The 21,914-nt window shown below is 33.8% G+C and overlaps 1 protein-coding gene across 1 annotated transcript in view; it reads right to left on the bottom strand.

The window, feature by feature from the left end:
• Positions 1-6,766: 6,766 nt before the first annotated feature.
• Positions 6,767-21,914, bottom strand: part of LOC128982792 (protein CNPPD1) — a 96,285-nt gene continuing 81,137 nt past the window's right edge. Inside the window, exons 5-6 of the mRNA XM_054401799.1 lie at positions 7,691-7,858; positions 6,767-7,466 (exon numbers count right to left, since the gene is read on the bottom strand). Coding sequence (XP_054257774.1) covers positions 7,074-7,466; positions 7,691-7,858 — 561 coding nt within the window. The 3' untranslated portion in view covers positions 6,767-7,073. The remainder of the gene's footprint in view (positions 7,467-7,690; positions 7,859-21,914) is intronic.

Raw genomic sequence — 21,914 nt, 5'->3', positions numbered from 1 at the left:
ATTAGTCAATGCTCTTCTATGTATTGTCAAACAAATTCAAAAAATTCATTTTGCTGAAGAAATATTATGTTTGCAGAAGAAGAAATGTGTGAAACCCAACAGTAAACTTTCAAGTTTAAATCTATTTTTAGATGACAATGGAACAAGTTTTGTTGGACCAATCAACAAGTTGTTAAAAAGTTCCCACTAAATCACTTTTTTGCGAGGGAGTTATGTTAAAATCATTTAATTTTATCCCTTGGTCTGTATACACATTTTTCTCTTGTACTTTTGTTATTAACACATGTTATTAATCATTATTAATTTTTGTAAACAGTTTTCAATAATAATACACATTCTTTTGTTCACATCACAGTGTTTTTAATTTAATCTACATTTTTTCTATCAAATAATCATTTCAAGAATATCAGTTCACAACAAAACAAACAAAGAGAGTTTTGTGTGTTTAATAATATGGAAAAAGTAATCAAAGAACAGTTGAAAAAATGTGTTTTGTGCCAAAAGACAAAACACAGCAATAGACACAATGAAGGTAGTATACAGTCAATATCGGTTGATCGATTACTTCAACTAGTAAGCGTTGATTTAATAGGCGAATTACCGGCTGGGAAGTTCGGGGCAAAATACATTTTGTCAATGGTTGATATTTTTAGTAAATTTGTAAAGCTTTATGCAATAAGGTCAGCTAATGCAGTAACCATAATTAAAAAGGTTGAACATTTTAGTAACACAGTAGGAAAAATTGAATGTATATTGAGTGATAACGGTAGTCAATTTACATCAAACAAATGGTATGAGGGCCTAGATAAATTGAAAATAAAATACATTCATTCATCTGTTTATAATCCACAAAGTAACCCAGTAGAAAGATACAATAAAGAAATAAATCGGATGTGTAGGGCCTATTGTTATGAAAAACATACAAAATGGACTGAGTATTTACAATATGTTGAAGATTGTCTAAACGTGTCAGTTAGTAGCATAACCGAGCAAACTCCTTATACACTAATGTATGGAGTAAGGCCTGAAAACATGTTCAAGCGATTAGTGAATTTCCCTAATAGTCAGCTAAATTATGAAAAGCTGGTAAGGATAGTCAGAGATAAAACAAAGAAAAAGTTACTGCAACGAAAAGTTAAGTTTGATAAAAAAGTAGTAGGAATGAAATATGAAATTGGGCAAAAGGTATTGATTAAAACACATTGTTTATCTGATAAGTTGGGGAAAAAGATTAAAAAGTTCTTTCAATTATATGAAGGCCCATATGAGGTTGTTCAAATAAAATTTGAAAATGCATATGTTTTGAAAGATATTGAATCAAATCAAATTAAGGGAACATATAATATAAGGCAATTAAAGAAGTTCATGGAGTGAAGTTAAGTGTAATTAGATCAAAATGGGTTTTTGTTTGTGAGTTACTGTCTGTTTGTACCCTTAAACAAAACGGAACAAGGTGCACGAGCCTATGGGAGTAGACTGACCATATGGATGATTCATTAGATTACAATAGTGGTATGGAATAAGCAACGGTTATCATTACTAAGTCAACTCATGGGTCTTTGACAACAAGCTGAGATTTAGGAATTTGTTGATATAAAGTAGTTAATCCATATTGCTATTTAAACGATAATATTAAGTATTGTTTTCACGAATGATGATTTCATTTATGGTAATTGATGTTAGTTTTAAGTAGTGTATTTCAGCAAAATATGAAAATTGTATAGGTGATGTGATGATACTATTCTGTTTTGAAGATTTTTTTTATTTTAAGATTGTAAGATACTGAGAGATTTCCTATCCAACAAATTATTGGTACTTATAATGTAATGCGATTTTAAGATTTATTGAAAAATAGTAGGCAAGTTAAAGCCGCATTAGTTGTCAGGAAGATATCATATTTGTCTATCCAGTGATGAGTGATATAGGAAAATTATAAGACAGGATTCCCAGTAAAAGTTTGAAGTATTTATCTGAGAATAAATTAAACATGCGTGGACAGTTTAATAGAATGGATAATAGTGGGACATTGCGGATTGGAGTATCTTGGGAGGAATAATTTAGTAGTAGAAATGGGAGATTTGAGTCAAAATAACAGAAGTAATGGTTTAGGAACTGAGCAATGGTACTTGATGATGAATTTCATTTTTTGACAGATTTGGTAATTATATGTCTTATAAAAAAAAAAAAAAAAAAAAAAAATGTTTTACCACTTGGTCACATAATCTTAGGATTTTGTATGTTAATTCATTGTTGGTGTGTTAAAATTGTTTTGGTTTTGTTAAACCATAATAGCAAAAAGGTTTTGAATAATATTTAGTAATAGGTAGGAGTATACCACACGAATCCTAGGGCCTCTATCGTATTTAGGATATGTTTGTGACTCATAAGGTGCAATAGAACATAGGACATTAAATATGATGCACTGCTGTTATCAAAGTGAAAGTGAGAAAGGACTCCAATGGACACTAGCATGATAATATTGAGTGGTGTTTAATCATATATTTAGAGGGTGTTTTAAATTAGAGTAATTGGACATTATAATCGAATCAAATGCCAATCACAATTTATTTAGAAAAATGGAACAATTTCATTAAGTAAATTGCAATTTAACTCATAAAATTCAGACTTTGTGTTCATTGCATTTAATAAATTGCAATTATTGTGTGTATTGTATTGAATAATTTCAGGTTTGATAAATATGTTGTGTTGTTTTGCCAATATAGGTAAGAAGTTTTCTTTGTTTTGATAATGTTAATATGGTAATTGTTTAAGGTAATTGAAAGCTCTTCGTAATGAATGAAATGAGTTGTAAGTTTATTTTGAAATGGTAATTGAAATATATGTTAGAGTTTGATACATTTTTAAGATAGGTAGTGATAAAAAAAAATAATAAAAAAATTGTAAAAATGAGATGAACAGCCTTTGGAGGAAGTGGATTTTTTTTTTAAATATTCGTAGACAAAAAATCTAGGGGGTATCTGTGACGGGTCGATTATATCGGTTAGTAAATAAATAATTAAAATTTGTATATTAAAGCTAAACATTATAGAATGGATTCAATGGTAGGACAACTTCGTGTGAATCCGTCAGTATTCGGAAAATCAATACGCGTGCGCGCTTGACTTCGGAACCAATCAGAAAGCAGATGCTCCGGGCTCCGGGTACGAGGCTAGAGAGTTTCAGCGAGGAGATACCGTAGCGGAAGGATGTGTTTTGGTTTTAGTCCATATTTCTTAAAACATAAAGACATCATTTGTTCCTACCACCGTGTCATAACTTCCTTAATGTTAAAGTGAAGTGACCCGGATATCTATAACCGTTAACTTATCAGAACGAAACAGACTTAAAGTCAAGTTGGTGAAGCGGGTGACTGTGAATAGCAAAATGCCGGTCTTCGCATCATGGTGGGAAAATGGCGATGGCAGATCCTTGTCAACGAACGGAGACGACGCCGTGGCTAAACCTAACCTACGCAGTCGCAGGAGTGCTGACAACCGAATCCAGGAATAGACCTCGTCCGGCTACGTTCATCTCATTACTACACTACTACATCAGATAAGATTTAAAAATTAATTAGGCCATATTACATAACTTATTATAAGTTAGGCTAGTTGATCTAAAGAACTATCTTGAAGATTTAAGATTCGCCCAAATGAATGTTTAATACTCTCTAACCAATTGAACTTTTCCTTTTTGTATTAATAAATTAATTTGTTATAAACAAGTGAACGTTTATTTTATTTGTAGAACAGCCCACAAGATCTGTAGCTTAATGAAATTAAGTATTAAATATAAACAGAGTAAATAAAATATTGACATTTAAATTGAAAGTAAGACAAAACATACCTTTTGAAAAGGTAAACAAACAAACCAGAAATAAACGACACAAACATTATAAAAACATTTGAAAGTTTTGTAAACAAAATTGGAACAAATGAAGAAAGAGTAACTTCAGATGACAAACTAAACCTTTTAATTAATCATGTTCCCCAACCTATCTTTGAATTCATAACTGAATGTAATACCTATGATGAAGCCATCAAGATTCTGAACAGTATATTTATAAAACCAACAAGTGAAATCTTCGCAAGGTACCAGTTAGCATCACGTAAGCAAAAATCAGGTGAGACTATCAGTGAATACCTACTATCCCTAAACGTTCTAAGTAAGGAATGTAAATTTTGGCAGTCACTGCTGAAGAACATAAAAACAACTTTATTCGAGATGTGTTTCTTAGTGGAATTTTATCTTCCTCAATACGACAAAGACTTTTAGAAAATAATACTCTATCTCTGGAACAAGCTTCTAATCAAGCTCTAGCTTTGGAAGCTGCTCATTATCAATCTACTATTCTAATGTCGATCCTGTTGTAAATGCTACTTCATCTGTAAATTCTGTTTCTGAAAATGATGTGTCGCAGCTTTCAGCAAAAACCTCTAAATGCTACTTCTGTGGATACGGTAGACATCCAAGTGCATCATGTCCAGCTAAAGATGCAGTCTGCAAGAACTACTCTAAAACAGGCCATTATTATTATTCAAAAGTCTGTAGGTCTAATCTCAAAAAGAGTAACAATAAAGCTTCTAACGCCGTTACGACTGATCCAAATGTCGTTGCTACTGTGACAGCAGCTTCACCTTCTTGTTTAAAACGAGCTGTGGTGCCAGTCACTGTAGATAATCTTCAAGCCGATGCATTAATAGATACAGGAAGTTCAGAATCTTTTTTAAGTGATGCATTTGTTTCTAAACATAATATTAGACTTTGCCTTGTTCTGGTAGAGTTTCAATGGCATCCACTTCACTTAGCTCTCAAATTCTTGGGTATTGCATTGTAAATGTAAGGCTTTTAGAACATTCATACATCACTGCAAGAGTGGCGGTAGTCCGGGTAATTTTCGGGTCGAGCTCAAAATGACCAAAATTAAATTTCAGAGTATTTTTCGGGTTTTTATTGATATTTCAGCAAACAAATTAATGTTTCATGCCTGATCTTAGAAATATAATATTTACCAGTATCAATAATATAAAGATTAAACATTTCAACACAAGATTAAACACAAACATAATATTTTGACATAGCCTATTGCAAGTTAGTAGACCCTTACTTTACTTTACTTTACTACTTTACATAGAGGCAAAATAAAACCTCTGTGTCCTTAGTCTAAGTTAGGCTAGGCCTACTTAAATTTGATATTGTTGCATCTTTAGACTGTCAACCACCCTCTATTATATGTATCCCCAATATAGACTAAGCACTTCAGAGACTTTTTGCAAATAGTGTACTAATTCCCTTACAGGTAACTCTAGCCCATAATTAATTTGTCACGGACAGATAAAACTACTCTGTAACTCCCAAAGCCCAAATCTGACAGGGACCCTGAGCCCTAACGCCAATTCTGAAGTATAAATCTTTTAAAAGTTAGTCTTGCTTGTCAACCATGCAGCCTCACAGTTGTGATAATACTTATTGTAGTGTCTGCTCTGACAAGAGAGATATTATTAATTTTTGTAATTATTCACACACAGATGATGCATTTCTTGCTAAGTTAAAATAGTGACTTAATACTTTATAATGTATTTATTCATTTGATAACATATTTGACAATTTATTCTGACTCATTAAAAAAAATCAAGAAATATAGAATATAAAATATTTAAACTTAACTTTCCAACACCAGGAATAGGCCTAATATAAAAAGATATTCTTGTCCCATACCAACATTCTTGACAGTGACTGTCCAGTTGAGTTTTATATACTATAATAATTAATTATGCTATAGTACGTAATGCAGACGGTGTGCCAGCAAGCAGACGCCGACGATATTGATGTAGCCAAAAATTACGAATGGAAAATCATTTATTTGACTGATTTAGTCAGTAGTTGGCAGTCATTTGATAGTGTTTAAATATAGGGTTAGGAACATTTGTAGCACACAATTTAGGTTTTACTTATTTCATTATTAAAATATCTTTATATAAAGCTGAAAATTTTATAATTAAACACTACAATTTTTAATAATAGGTTACCAGATTACCTGCTTGAAATAAATTCGGGTATTTCTTCTACCCGCCTGACACTTCGGGTAGTGCAAAATTACCCGATTTTTGAGTCCGGGTCGGGTACCCACAGACCCCTAATTGAAACCCTTTATTCTGTTTGCATTTAATCTGGGGTTTTACTTTCATTACACTAATTCAGTAAATTTTATTGAGAGTTTGACTTTATGAAAAAGTGCACGAAAGTCAAATGGTATATATTGTACATTTCATTACTGAATGCAATTGTGAATTATTTATAAAATCCACCTATAATTAGTTTTTTCTATTATTTGGCACTTTTAAAAGCAAAATTGCCCGTTAAAAGTTTGATTCAAAAGCTTAAATTCCCATAAATTTGCTGCATAATTCAAAAGTATAAAACGAGAGACAGGCCTGTCCCGCACATGATGAGTAAATTAAATATGCGCGACAGGCCTGTCTCTCGTTTTATATGTTTTAAGTGTTTGTTATCAAGTTACGTGTGTGTAACAAGTTTGACGACGCCAAATCCGGTGGATGTATGTATCTGAGGATGGATGGCATTTTGATATTGAAACAGCCGTAATATATACGGAAACTAAAGAGCTGTGACAAGGTAACTGTACAATTATATTATAGTCATCAATTCAGCTCAGGGGCTAAATCATGTCTATTGACTTCTCATTTAATTTTAACCCTGTTAAAAACATATTTTAAAGGTGAGAACAAAATAATAACCACTTCAATCATTACTTAAAAAAATATATTATTCAAAATAGCATCTGTGCAAACATGATGATACATTTAATACTTGCAAAAAAATAGTTAAAAAGATAAATAATAATATAAATTTGCTATGTTTATAAATTCTGTTGAGTAAAATATACTTTTAGTATACATAGTGTAATTCTTGCCAATATATATACAAAACTACAATATACCCTGGGTAAAAACACAAATTATTCTTGATTACAAAAATAAGCTGACCTTTAAAAATGTTAACAGCCTTTAGTCAATGGAAGTGATTAGTACTTTCTTCGCTTTAATCAATCATCAGTAAGAGACGATCTCTACCGGTATTATGGTACTCGGATGAGAAGCTATGATGTTAGAAATAGCCGTGAGCCAGTCCTTCTGTTCGGTCCATACATTTCTATTTCTTACAAAGTGGCTCTCAGGATTACGGGCATACACAGTTTCTTGGGGAAGCGTTAGATTTTCAAGGTCTAGATTTGTAGGAAGGTCCACTGATTGGTTTGTCAGAGTGGTAGGCGCAGGCGCACAGTTGAAGTCTGTGAGGCTCGGTAGATGATAGGTGGTGTGGGAAGTAGTGGTGGAAGCTGACATCAGACTGGTGGCAATACAAGACATCTGGTTGGTAGCAATGGTTGATCCAACCATCACTAACACACTTGCTGTGTAACTGGTCAAGCAGACTGCTGATACCTATGTACACAACATAACCACTCAAGTTAAACACCTAAATTCAATTTATTTGTTTTAACAAATTTATTATTTTTGGACATGATAAATTAGTTTTTTTCATGTTACTACACTAAGGAGTAATTGTTATTGCAAAAAAGGGATCACATGTGATGTTCCTAAAATGTTTACAAAGACTCATTAAAAATAAATAGTTACATAATTATGTACATTGTTAATTGACTTACTGTGATGAGGGTATGAGCAAGGTTCACCAGTTCCGAAGCATGTATTAACGTTGCCAACTCTGTGTAAGAGAACCATCCCCTGCTGCGGCCCTCTCTTACAGCCAACATTGATTCCAACGATCGCAGCCTTTCCCAGAACATTGACTCGCTCACATACACTTCCCAATTCTGTAAAGGAGGAAAAATTTAAGTACCCTAAAACAGGTTGACTTGAGGCCTGTGGGGTGACTTAAACCCAAAAGCCTTTTCTTTGTTTAAAGTTCATTGTTGGTGATGGTGAGTTAATGTTGTGGTGAAACATTGTGTATTGTTTTTTACCATAGTGATGGAAAATGTCCGCAATAAACCTTTGAACAACAAAAGCTTTTTAATGTTTTAAACTTTTCAAATGTTTAACTGCTAATAAATTACTAGTCTACTTTACCTTTTTTGAAGCCCACCCCAATACCTTTACTTCAATAATATCTTCAATTGAGACAAAATTGAATTAAAAAAAGGCAAACAAATTGGACAAAAACGTAAACTTTGATAATATAAAAATTTAAAGCAAAAGAATTGCGCATTAAACTTGAATAATGTTCTACTTTTTTGCAGAACAATGACCTTGTGAAACGTGTGGCATTTTTTCCTCTCTTTCTACTTCTTAAATTACATTATCAGCATAGTCCTGCTTTGGTGTGACTTGATACCACAGTAGCTGTACGAGATGGATGTTCTTTTTTAAATTATTTTTCTCTTTTTTCGTGTATGTGCATCTTGGCCTGGTACATATAAATTTATCTGTTACTGGTGTATGTTTCAGTCATTTGTGTGTTGAAGCATAGAAAGACATAGTGTTAAAATGCCACGGATATGTAAGAATATCTGGTGCTTGTTCCTATGCTATTCCGAAGAGACAATGAATAAAGCATTACTGTACGACATTACATACATAATGGCAAACTGACCCAAAGGAAAGTTGCTGAACAATATCACATACCTCGTGAAACTCTAGCCAGAAAATTAAAAGGACTACATTCCAAGTCGTCAGGATGACAGAAAAGGAACGCAGTAACAGAAAACGAACTTGATGAGTATGTTAAGACTTGTTCTTCTTTTGGTGTTCTCCTTGATGGTTTAGATAACAAGTGTCTTGTAAAAGCACATCTTAATAAACATGGGATTCCTTCCAAATCTGATGACCCCAGCCAGAAGAAAGGCATCACACAGAGGGACGTAAAGTACCCAAGAAAGGTTTTTTAATTCCTCCAAGTCATCTGTGTCTATTGCTGCTGGCTACCTACTACCTACTACCTCCATGTAGTCTATATTAATCTAAAGAGCTACAGAACACATGGATTATTGGAAAGCCCCGGGATGCAGGTACAAAAGAACCTTGTCAGGGTGGTTCGATGGAAGCTCATTTGATGATTGGTTATGTACTTTGGTATTACCAAGAACTAAAAAAAAATAGAGAATACAGAGGTTTTAATGGGGGACAATTTATCAAGCCACTTAATTAAGACATTATCAAAGAGTGCCGAGCAAATAGCATCAAGTTTATATCTATCTTCCGGGTCTTCCCCCAAACTCCAGCCATCTCACTCAATCAATCGACCTTGATAACACAGACCTATGAAATGATGTTGGCGTAAGATTCATTTAGATTTTAAATTACTAGCAAACTGCTTAACGGTGCCAAAAACTGAATTGCTTAAATTGCTTAAGTGGCACTTAGACACACACAAAACAACCACAGACAGAAAACATCAATATGGGTTTTGGAAAGCAGGCATAAATATCCTCTTGACAGAAAATAGGTTTTAGCAAGATAACCAACAGAACACAGTGGAAGAGCTAATTGTGGATGCTGATGTATCTGTTATGCTAAGCGACTCTGTACTTCACTTACTGCAAAGCACTAGGTATGGAGAGGGTGTAAATGATAAGAAAAGGAGGAAGAAAGTAAATATTACTCCGGGGAGGAGTGTAACGACAGATGACTTTGTGGAAACAGAACCAGGAGATAGTTGTGGACCTTAGAAATCAGCAGATTTAAGTTTTAAGTAAAGTTAGTACAGATTTAAGTTGTTTCCTATTAAGAACTGACACATTAGAATATCATTATTTTTAACAAGCAGATCTCATTATGAATCACTTTAAGATAGCTTTTTAACATAGAATATCGTAAAAGACATCTTGTAATATTTAAACTTGACTTTTCTTCACTGTATTGTCTTTGTTAGCTTTTATTCAACAACTCAGTCTTCTAAGTCGACTTATAGGAGTAAACACAAGCAATGTTTATCTACTTACTGTTTATCTCAAACAATAATTCAAAACTGACTATGTCAACTAAATAGAAGTACAAAATAAGGGGTAGCGGAATTTTATCCCCTGAGCAAAACTGCCTCTCACAAACCAGGGGGTAAAATTCCGGCTGCGAACTTTTGAGTTGCACAACAAATTAAATAAATTAATACACAATAAATTAAAGGTGGAATTAAACTTATATTTTCACGGTTGTGAATTAATTTAATCAGAACACATCAAATTATAAAAACTTGAGTGTACGGACCGGAATTTTACCCCCCGACTTTTACCCCCTTCATGAGGTCAGCGCAAAATGTAAGGCCCAGATTTTTACCCCCTGGCCAGATATAGAAATTAAGAGAATACAGTAGACCCTCTCTAATACGGCACTTCGGCACTCCAGTAATCCGGCGTCTTTTGACGGGTGGGGTCTTCCGCGATCAATGCGAAATTCTGACTATGTCCCACAGCCGAGTAGGCATCATCATCCACTCCCGCGGTCACGGAAACGTCATTGTCGTTTTGCACGATCGCGGCAATTGTGGTTTCCGTTCATGCGATCCTCGGAGTTGTGTTTTAAGTGCTAAAATGCACTTGTTGCAGTGTATATTGATAACATTCAAGTAATCCGGCATTTACACTAATCCGGCAGTATCACAACCCTATATCTGCCGGATTACTGAGAGTCTACTGTAAATAGTTTACTTCTTTGAGTTTTAATTTTATAGTAAACATGTTATTATTAAGTAGCCTATCTTTATTGATTTGTAACCTCAACTAATAAAACAGGGTTTGCATTTTAATTTTGAGATTCGAGCTTCGGGATTCAATTTTTGGGGACAACTGTTGGTTAAACTGTATGAGATCAAACAGAGTAGCTCATATTCAAACATTTGTTTAACGATTTACCATACGGTCGTGGAAATATAATTTCCCTCGTTTGTATTGTAACAATAACAAAATATGCCTTATTGTTTCTTCAGGCACAAACCATGAGCTATTGATAGTTGGTACTAAAAAAGGTCATCGAAAGACCTATTGTAAAATGAAGTTGTAGGCATCAGGTATTCGACCAATTGTTGTGTTGACTACTGTAAGGAAACCCATGGTCTGTGCCTGAAGAAACTAATAGGCATATTATTGTGTTATTGTTCAACAGAACAAAATAAATTGTTTTTCCACGGTTGTATGATAAAACCTTTTAGAAATGTTCATCCAATTATCATCTAAATGGGCTACTCAGTTTGTTTAAACACATATTAACTCATATTAACTAACAGTTGGCCCCAAAAGTCGAAACCCGAAACTCGAATATCAAAATTAAACAGCAAAACCTGTTTACTTAGTTGAGGTTACAAATAAATTAAGTAGGGGTGTGCGAATAGTGATTTCTGGGTTCGAATCGAATCTAATACTTCATAATATTTTCGAATATCGAATATTACCGAGCGAATATTTATGTTATTATTATAGACTCCAAAGAGTTTTCAAATCACAGCTTTGGAACTCTACTAAGGTTAATAATTCAGATTTTAACCAATGCAAAATTTTAAAATAATTGATTTTTGCCCTTACCTATTTTATTTGTTCTTGGTACAAAATAGGTAGGCACAGGGCTTCCAGTATTTTTATAATTTAATGTAATTGATATTACTATAAAAAATGATTAATTTCCTACATTTATGGTTTTCTAACAACAATTATTTTATGGCAAGTGTTTATTTCTACATGCTGAATCTCAACTAGTTGCTGTCTGCCATTAAGATAGCTGTGGAACCATTGTTTAGACTTTCCCTCAATACCGAGAGCTCCCAATTTTCTAAGAAGTGTCTTGTGGTTAAGGCAGTCAAAGGTCTTGCTAAAGTCCAGAAACAGACTTGTGACTGAGGAGCCGTCTTCTAGTTGTTCTATTATGTGCTTGGTGAGCTGTATCAAGGCAGTGGAAGTGGATCTTCCTTTAAGGAAGCCATGTTGCTGGCTGGTGAGGAGCAGATTTTGGTCTAGATGATATTAGTCTGTTAAGGACGATTTTTTCAAAGATTTTAGAGAAGGTCGGTATAAGTTAAATTGGTCTGTAACTTTTAGCATCTGTGTTTGGTCCACTTTTATATTTTAGTCCAGGACCTGACGAGGGTTCTGTGTGCATGTCGTGTATAGAGAATTTTGCTTTTGCATTTCAATATAGGTGTCTTAGGAAGTGTTTTCCACTCGGGTGTCAAGTTCGAACCTGGTACGTTTTCGAGCTATGACGTCATCAAAATGGCGGCCATTGATTTTTTTAAATCGTATATTTCGCAAACTATTTGTCGGATCCGAATGAATTTTTTTTTGTTTGAAAGATAATTTTAAATGCTACCTGTTTTACATTTACACATTTGTTGTATGATAAGTACATTCTTCGTAATTTTGCAAAAACCTGTATTTTTAAATATTTTTGAGTTATTTTTGTTTGTAACGTTTTATTGATACAATTTATCAAAAGTCACCAATGAAAAAAGTTGTAGAACGTTTAAAAATCTTTACAAAAATACCAAATTCGATATGTTTTACTCAAAAGATTACGTCAAGAAACTAGATAAATCTCATAAAAACACCAATTTTGGCGCAAAAACGCCTATTAGTCCGGCATCTAGGGCAGTTCGCAAGTCTTATAAAGACAGTTTCGCCATTCAATGTTGATGTATGTGTCTAAATAAGTGTTTTCAACTCGGGTGTCACGTCTGCACCCACTGCAGTTTCCGGTTATGACGTCATTAAAATGGCGGAAAGGGCTATATTAAAAATAATGATATTTTACATACCATGTATCGGATCGGAATAAACTTTTTTTTGTTTGAAAGATAAGTTTACATGCAATCTTTCTTACATTTGCACTTTTGTTTTATGTTTAGTACATTTTTTGTAATTTTGCAAAAACCTATATTTTTAAACATTTTTGTGTTATTTTTGTCGATAACGTTTTATTGATACAATATATCAGAAATAACTTAAAGACAAAGTTGTAGCACGTTAAAAGAGCTTTACAAAAATACCAAATTCGATATGCTTTACTCAAAAGATCACGTCAAGAAACTAGAAAATCGTACAAAACAACCTAATTTTGCGCAAAAACGCATATAAATCCGACATCGATGGCTGTGTACGAGTCATATATAGACAGTTTTACCATTCAATGTTGATGTATGTGTCTAAAGAAGTGTTTTTAACTCGGGTGTCACGTCTGGACCCACTGCAGTTTCCGGTTATGATGTCTTTAAAATTGCTACATGTTAAGATTTCACCAGCTTTTTTACTTAAAATAAGACCATTACCCTCTTTTATGCAAATAAAAGCACAACAAATCAATGTAATTAGTCCATAGGAATGTTTCCACTATATAAATACCCCCGGTGCAGCAATCCTGTCGACTAAGCGAATTTCCATTTGCCTGGATTGATTTTCAATTAATCTATTAAATTAACATTAAACGAGGTGTTAGCCCGTCCTACGTACGGGAATTCAGTAGTCAGTTAAAACCGTGTACAATTCAGATCAGCTAGTTTACACATAAAGACAAAGTTTCTTGCAGTTTTAATGTGAAAAATCATCTTGTAAACAAATGTTGTGTGACCAAATATGTTTTTATTCCATCACAATATATACCTGATACGGCCTATACGATATACATTTTAAATCCGATAATTTTACAATAAAACAGCAATTCTGCAATTTTTACGATGTGAAAAGCATTTAAGTGAGGCAGCCGATTCGCACAAACGCACACTGATTATAAGTAGCCTAGTCTAGTCACAGAATAGTAGTATGTTTTCTGTGCTACAGTAGAGAGAGTAATAGGGTAATATGTTTGATCTATGGTAATAGTCAATTGAGAAGTCTATAGACCTAGTCAACGATACTACCATACTACCTTCCATAGCATACCTGCCTCTTCATTAATTATTATCACCACAATACAACTACTATACACAATTTCCAGTAGGTCTGAATATAAACGACCTAAAATAAAACGATAATATCCAATAAAATTCACAGTACACATAATTTAACTTTGGTGTCCTAACATCAAAACTAATCGTCACACCTATCCTCAATTTCACTGCATTAATTGCTAAATAAATAAGTGTAAACAAATAAAAGTAAAAACAATAACAGTTTGTTTTGGACAGCTGTTTGGTTCAAATAACATTCATTTGAATAAAAACTGGTCACATGTATCTGTAATATAAAAAGTAAACACGCTAGTAAAGCTAATGATGTAATTGTCAATGTTTATTATCCATATCAGTTCTATCATTGATAATTACCCACCCTCATTGAATAAATGTACATCGTACTTTCCCATATTAGTTAATTTAAACTACAATATAATCATAGTTAAAATAAAAGCGATATTTTCACGTTTGGGGGCGCTGATATAGGCACCCCCAAACGTAACCACAACTGAACGATTTCACGATTTCATAAAAGGATGGTTTGTCTAATTGCAGTATCCTAGGTCAATGTTGACGTTGTGTTCAATCTATGTCATCCATCTGTTTATCTTTGTATAAAACCCGGCTAAGGTTGAGGTGGTAATTTAAAATCGTGATTCCTGATTATTCTTGATCTTCTTTTTGTGACATCAATATTTGCGGGCCTAATCCAAACAATGTTAAGCAGACAAACATAATTGTAAACAAAAAACTACCATGAAGAATTAAAACATGTAAACATTGTTATTTTTCTAATCTTTCCTTGAAAAGTGGAGCAGTAAAATAATTTGCATTTATCCTTTTTTATTTAAGACTCGTGTAAGCCTCGATGTGTACTGTGGTTTAATTAATTTTGGTGTAAACTATTTTAAACTGTGGTCTAATTATCTTTACTAATCTTACTTATTTACTATAATCAATGACAAAATAAGAGTAAATAAAATTACCTCATAGTTCCATAGTTTATAATTTAATCAGCTGTTAGTTAAAACAAATTATATTGCTCTAAAACAAATCGAAGATTACAAAGATTGCTTTAAAAATAATTCGAACATCCTACTATGTATATTTAATTAATCTGTTATCCTCTTACAGAAGAATTAAACGTATCAATGATTAGCATTACACATAGTATAAATAAGTCAACCCTAAGTATGTCTTTACATTTTTATCCAAATGCCGAAATTGTGACACAAAAGCTGAATGTTTACAGCTGTTATGTTAAACAAATTATTTTATGCCAAAAGCTAGTTTAAAATCTTAGCGTCGGCTGCTAGACTTTTTAAAAATTAAAACACAATTTCTAAAAAACTGGGACCCTAAACTAAAATTATGGCTTCGACATTCCCTAGTTCTCAAAATTATCTTTCTTTCAACACAAAAATCATGAAAATCCGTCGAGTGGTTGATTCAGAATCGTGAAATAAAAAAACACACTTTCGTTTTAATATTATAGATTAACAACTCAAACAATGTTAATTTAATAGATTAATTGAAAATCAATCCAGGCAAATGGAAATTCGCTTAGTCGACAGGATTGCTGCACCGGGGGTATTTATATAGTGGAAACATTCCTATGGACTAATTACATTGATTTGTTGTGCTTTTATTTGCATAAAAGAGGGTAATGGTCTTATTTTAAGTAAAAAAGCTGGTGAAATCTTAACATGTAGCAATTTTAAAGACATCATAACCGGAAACTGCAGTGGGTCCAGACGTGACACCCGAGTTAAAAACACTTCTTTAGACACATACATCAACATTGAATGGTAAAACTGTCTATATATGACTCGTACACAGCCATCGATGTCGGATTTATATGCGTTTTTGCGCAAAATTAGGTTGTTTTGTACGATTTTCTAGTTTCTTGACGTGATCTTTTGAGTAAAGCATATCGAATTTGGTATTTTTGTAAAGCTCTTTTAACGTGCTACAACTTTGTCTTTAAGTTATTTCTGATATATTGTATCAATAAAACGTTATCGACAAAAATAACACAAAAATGTTTTAAAATATAGGTTTTTGCAAAATTACAAAAAATGTACTAAACATAAAACAAAAGTGCAAATGTAAGAAAGATTGCATGTAAACTTATCTTTCAAACAAAAAAAAGTTTATTCCGATCTGATACATGGTATGTAAAATATCGTTATTTTTAATATAGCCCTTTCCGCCATTTTAATGACGTCATAACCGGAAACTGCAGTGGGTGCAGACGTGACACCCGAGTTGAAAACACTCATTTAGACACATACATCAACATTGAATGGCGAAGCTGTCTTTATAAGACTTGCGAACTGCCCTAGATGCCGGACTAATAGGCGTTTTTGCGCCAAAATTTGTGTTTTTATGAGATTTATCTAGTTTCTTGACGTAATCTTTTGAGTAAAACATATCGAATTTGGTATTTTTGTAAAGATTTTTAAACGTTCTACAACTTTTTTCATTGGTGACTTTTGATAAATTGTATCAATAAAACGTTACAAACAAAAATAACTCAAAAATATTTAAAAATACAGGTTTTTGCAAAATTACGAAGAATGTACTAATCATACAACAAATGTGTAAATGTAAAACAGGTAGCATTTAAAATTATCTTTCAAACAAAAAATAATTCATTCGGATCCGACAAATAGTTTGCGAAATATACGATTTAAAAAAATCAATGGCCGCCATTTTGATGACGTCATAGCTCGAAAACGTACCAGGTGCGAACTTGACACCCGAGTGGAAAACACTTCCTAAGACACCTATATTGAAATGCAAAAGCAAAATTCTCTATACACGACATGCACACAGAACCCTAGTCAGGTCCTGGACTATTTAGGGTATACCTTGGCAGTTTTCAGCTGTGTTGGTAAGACCCCTTGTTTGAGATACTTATTTATGAGTGCTGTTAGTGGGTTCAATCAATAAATCAATCAAAATATCTTTATTTCATAATATGCAAACATATAGTTACATGAAATAGAGTCATGGGAACTAAAACTAAGTGAGTTGGTTATTCAAAAAATACATAAGGTTAAATTGCATTCTAAACTATTAAGGGAAAGAGTCAAAATCAAAAGAGTCAAGAACAAAACTCCCTGATAGAAAAGAGGGGATGCGGAATACTATGCCCCGGAAAACTACCCCCCCCCAGGTGAAACGTGACGTCACAAAATCTGCCAACTAACCAATATGGAAGCCGTGTCCGCGACTGGAATACTACCCCCCCTAGACAAATCATGCTATTTAATTTTAATTTGAATTTGAGTAATTCCATTGGATAATAATAGAAAAGTCATGTGGTGAATATAAAACAGAATTTAGAAATGTTACAGCAAGTTTGGTTGGTTAGGTTAGGATATGACGTAGGGACCTGTTTGGGGGGGGGGTAGTTTTCCGGGGGGCAGTCTTCCGGCGACCCAGAAAAGAAAGCTGATTGGATTAGAAATGCTTTTGACAAATTTAAAAATCTGTTTGTATTATTTATTTCTTTTTTCACATTTTGTGGCAAAAGATCAAAATATTTGTTTCCTTTATAGGTGATTTTTTTTTTTTAAAGCTCTAATTTATGATGTTCAACCAATCGATGGGGTCTTGTATTATAGCTATAGACAGTATTACCAAATGTTAGTTTATTGTTATATACTACAAATTTTATTGTTTCAAAAATAAAGAGGCTGTAAACTGTAAATATTTTCAATTTGGAAAAAAAATTTTTAACTACATCAGATTTTTTTTTAGATTCAAAATTACCTTTAATGCCTTTTTCTGTTGGAGTAATATTATATCCATGTTTAATTTAGAGGTTGACCCATAGATGCAGATACCATAAGACAGACACATGTGAATGGATTAAGGCAAAATATATTGTTTTTAAAGTTTCAATATTGCAAGAGGTTGCCATTTTCCGAAGAGCATACAAACCACTTGTTGTTTTTTTAACTACAAGATTTACATGGTCGTTCCACGTTAGGTTTTCATCAATAACTAAGCCCAAAAAAGTTGTTTTCTCTAATTGATATATTAAGTTTTCTTCAATGAATATTGTGGGATTTAATTTTTGCTTAGTCTGTTTGGTTATAAATGTTACAAAATTAGATTTTTGTGAATTCAGCAGAAGGTTTTTACTATCAAAAAAGTCTTTAATCATTGATAAGTTAATATGAGATGCAATTTCTAGGTTTTCTTTACTATTGGCAGTTACAATCATGTTAGTGTCATCGGCATAGAGACAAATTTTACTGTTCTTGTCCCATATCACCCCTGGTAGACCCTTCAGGTAACAGAGGAATAACAAGGGACCTAGAATTGATCCCTGGGGGACTTCATATTGTATGTTTAGCAAGCTCGAACTATATGTCTCCTTATATATAGGGTTTGAATTATTAAAATAATGACTTATTTCTACAAACTGTTTCCTATCTGAAATGTAAGATTTAAACCATGCCAATTCTGTACCTTTAACTCCAAGAGAGCTTAGTGTATTTATGAGAGTACTGTGGTCTACAGTGTCAAAGGCTCTAGACAGGTCCAAAAAGATACCAATGACTTTTTCACCTTTATCAATTGAATTTATGATTGACTCAACAAATTCCACACCTGCTGTTATGGTGGACTTCTTTCGTCTGAAACCATGCTGCTGCTCATCTAAGAGGAAATTTATTTCAAGGTGATCTAAAAGTTGGTTGTACACAATTTTTTCTAAAATTTTTGAAAATACAGGAAGCAATGATACAGGCCTATAGCATCTGACTCCTCGGGATCTCCCTTTTTAAAAATGGGGATCACTTTTGCCACTTTAAACTGGTCTGGAAAAATACCTGACATTAATGAGTGATTAATAATATGAGTCAAAGGAATGGATATGAATTGCCATGATGCCTTAACTATTGTGAATGAATATCATCATTCCCGGTGGAAAGCTTATTTTGCAGTGGTGATAATATTTTTCCTGCATCATTTTCTGTTACTGTTTTAAATTTAAATGTGATTTTGGAAAACACATTGGTCGGATTGCAGGTGGTTGTTAAGTGATTTGATTTTATGTTGGTTATAATTAATTCTTTAACAGCATTCACAAAGAAGTTATTAAATGTTTCACAAATCATAACTGGTTCTGTAATATATTTATTTTGATAAAATATTTTAAGGTTTTTATTTATCTTAGAAGGTTTGCATGTTTCTGCATTTAACAGATTTCAAGTAGTTTTAATTTTATTTTTTGAGCTCATGACTTTTCTCTCAAAATATCTCTTTTTATTGTTTATAATCAGATGTTTGAGATCCTTTTTGTTTTTCTTATTTTTTGATTACTAAGATTATATCTTTATGTGTTCTTAACTGTGCTTCTAGCTTAACAATTTCAGATTGCTTTGTTCTCAACACTTCATCAATCCATTTATTAGCTTTATATTGTTTTTCAGTAACATATTGCTTTGGAAAGTGAACATCAAAATGGTATTTAAAAATATTATAAAAACTATAATACTTAGTAAAGACAGTAGATTGGAAAACAGCAGACCAAGACTCAGAACTTAAACTTTTACAAAAAGAATGTATATTATTACAATCAAACTTTCTTAATTTTTTTCTGATCAAATTATTTTTTATTGCTTTAATATTCTTAAACTCCATGATTTGGCCATCATGATCAGATATATGAGTTACTATACCCGTTACTCTAAAATGGCTAGGGTCAATATTAGTCAATATTAGTATTGGTCAATATTAGTCAATATTAGTCAATATTAGTCACGGAACGCTCGGATTGCTCTAGCAATAGGAACGGATTGCTTGGATTGCTCTAGCAATAAGGACGGATTGCTTGGATTTCTCTAGCAATACGGACGGATTGCTTGGATTTCTCTAGCAATAAGGATTGATTGCTAACACATAAAACACATAAAACTAATTTTATGTGTTTCCAAGCAGGAAAAACTAAACCGCAAAATCTGCCAAAAATTGTAGTTAATAACAACATAATTCAAAATAAAGACCACATTAAATTCTTGGGATTAGAAATTGATGAAAATTTGAAGTGGAATCATCATATTGATCAGTTACTTTCTAAAATTTCATCTGGCCTTTATGCGCTAACAAGATTAAAACCCCTATGTGAAAAGGAAACTTTAAAAATTATATATTTTTCGTACATACATTCAATCATATCATTTGGAGTTTCACTTTATGGTGCAGCAAAAAAGAAAAAATTAAAATCAATTCTAAAAAAGCAAAAGAAAGCTATTAGAATTTTGTGCAATTTAAAACGCAGAACTTCAGTCAAAGAATATTTTAAAACTGAGAATATTATGACTGTTTATGGAATGTATGTCTATGAAACAGTATTATCAGTAAAGGACAGATTTAATGAATTACAACTTATTGGAGACTATCACAATTACTTCACTAGAAATCGAGAAAACCTGGCCACAAGCTCACATACTCTGCAACTTTTTACGAAGACACCTAAATATTCCGGTTCCAAATTTTATAATAAACTTCCTAAAGAAATCAAATTAGAAACTTCCAAAAATAAATTTAAATCAAAATTGAAAAAGTTTCTTATCAACAAGGCTATGTACTCCTTTGAAGAGTTTTAGTTCTTTAAGTTATTAATTGCTCTGTTTAATATCAATTGAAACTTTTGGTTTTAAAATAATTTTATCTATATTTTTAATTTTGATATTTTCATGTATAAACTTTCATATTGCACTGCTTGTTTTAATTTATTTGATCTGAAAAGCTATTAATATTGATGGTATGTTATTATGCCATGCATGATAATGATGAGTATTTTAGTTAGTTAGTTTTATTAAATTACTCTTGACGCCATTCCTGTATCTATGTATTGTACTTTAATGAATAAAGTTATATGAAATGAAATGAAATGAAATGAAATTGCTTGGATTTCCCTAGCAATAGGGACGGATTGCTCGGATTGCTCTAGCAATAGGAATGGATTGCTTGGATTTCTCTAGCAATAGGGACGGATTGCTCGGATTGCTCTAGCAATAGGAACGGATTGCTGGGATTGCTCTAGCAATAGGGACGGATTCCTCGGATTTCTCTAGCAATAGGGACGGATCGCTCGGATTTCTCTAGCAATAGGAACGGATTGCTTGGATTTCTCTAGCAATAGGGACGGATTGCTCGGATTTCTCTAGCAACAGGAACGGATTGCTTGGATTGCTCCAGCAATAGGGACGGAAGGACGATGTGGGGTGGCGGACGTTGACTGGGGGCGGCGGAAAGGAGATGTAAGGTAGGGAGATGGGCGGAAGTCGTGGCGGAAGGATCGGTAGGGCAGCGGAAGGATCGGTGTAGGGCAGCAGAAGGCGATGTGAGGTGGCGGAAGTTGACTGGGGGCGGCGGAAAGGAGACGTAAGGTAGGGAGATGGGCGGAAGTCGTGGCGGAAGGATCGGTAGGGCAGCGGAAGGCAATGGGAGGCGGCGGAAGTCGACTAGGGGCGGCGGAAAGGAGACTTGAGGTAGGGAGATTGGCGGAAGTCGTGGCGGAAGGATCGGTAGGACAGCGGAAGGCGATGTGGGGTGGCGGACGTTGACTGGGGGCGGCGGAAAGGAGACGTGAGGTAGGGAGATGGGCAGAGATCGTGGCGGAAGGATAGGTAGGGCAGCGGAAGACGATGTGAGGCGGTGGAAGTCGACTAGGGGCGGAGGAAAGGAGACGTAAGGTAAGGAGATGGGCGGAGGTCATGGCGGAAGGATAGGTAGGGCAGCGGAAGAAGATGTGGGGTGGCGGAGAGGAGACGTAAGGTAGGGAGATGGGCGGAGGTCGTGGCGGAAGGATAGGTAGGGCAGCGGAAGACGATGTGGGGTGGCGGAAGTCAACTAGGGGCGGCGGAAAGGAGATGTAAGGTAAGGAAATGGGCGGAGGTCGTGGCGAAAGGATATATGGGGTGGCGGAAGGTGGTGTGGCGCGGCGGAAGTTGACTGGGGACGGCGGAAAGGAGTCG

This window comes from Macrosteles quadrilineatus, unplaced genomic scaffold (genome assembly GCF_028750875.1).
Source record: "Macrosteles quadrilineatus isolate MER2022 unplaced genomic scaffold, UCM_ALF_1.0 Scaffold_1__1_contigs__length_201487025, whole genome shotgun sequence".
In the NCBI taxonomy this organism is placed as follows: Eukaryota; Metazoa; Arthropoda; class Insecta; order Hemiptera; family Cicadellidae; genus Macrosteles; species Macrosteles quadrilineatus.
Note: the sequence above shows the minus strand (reverse complement) of the source record. Positions and strands in the feature narration are given on the sequence as shown.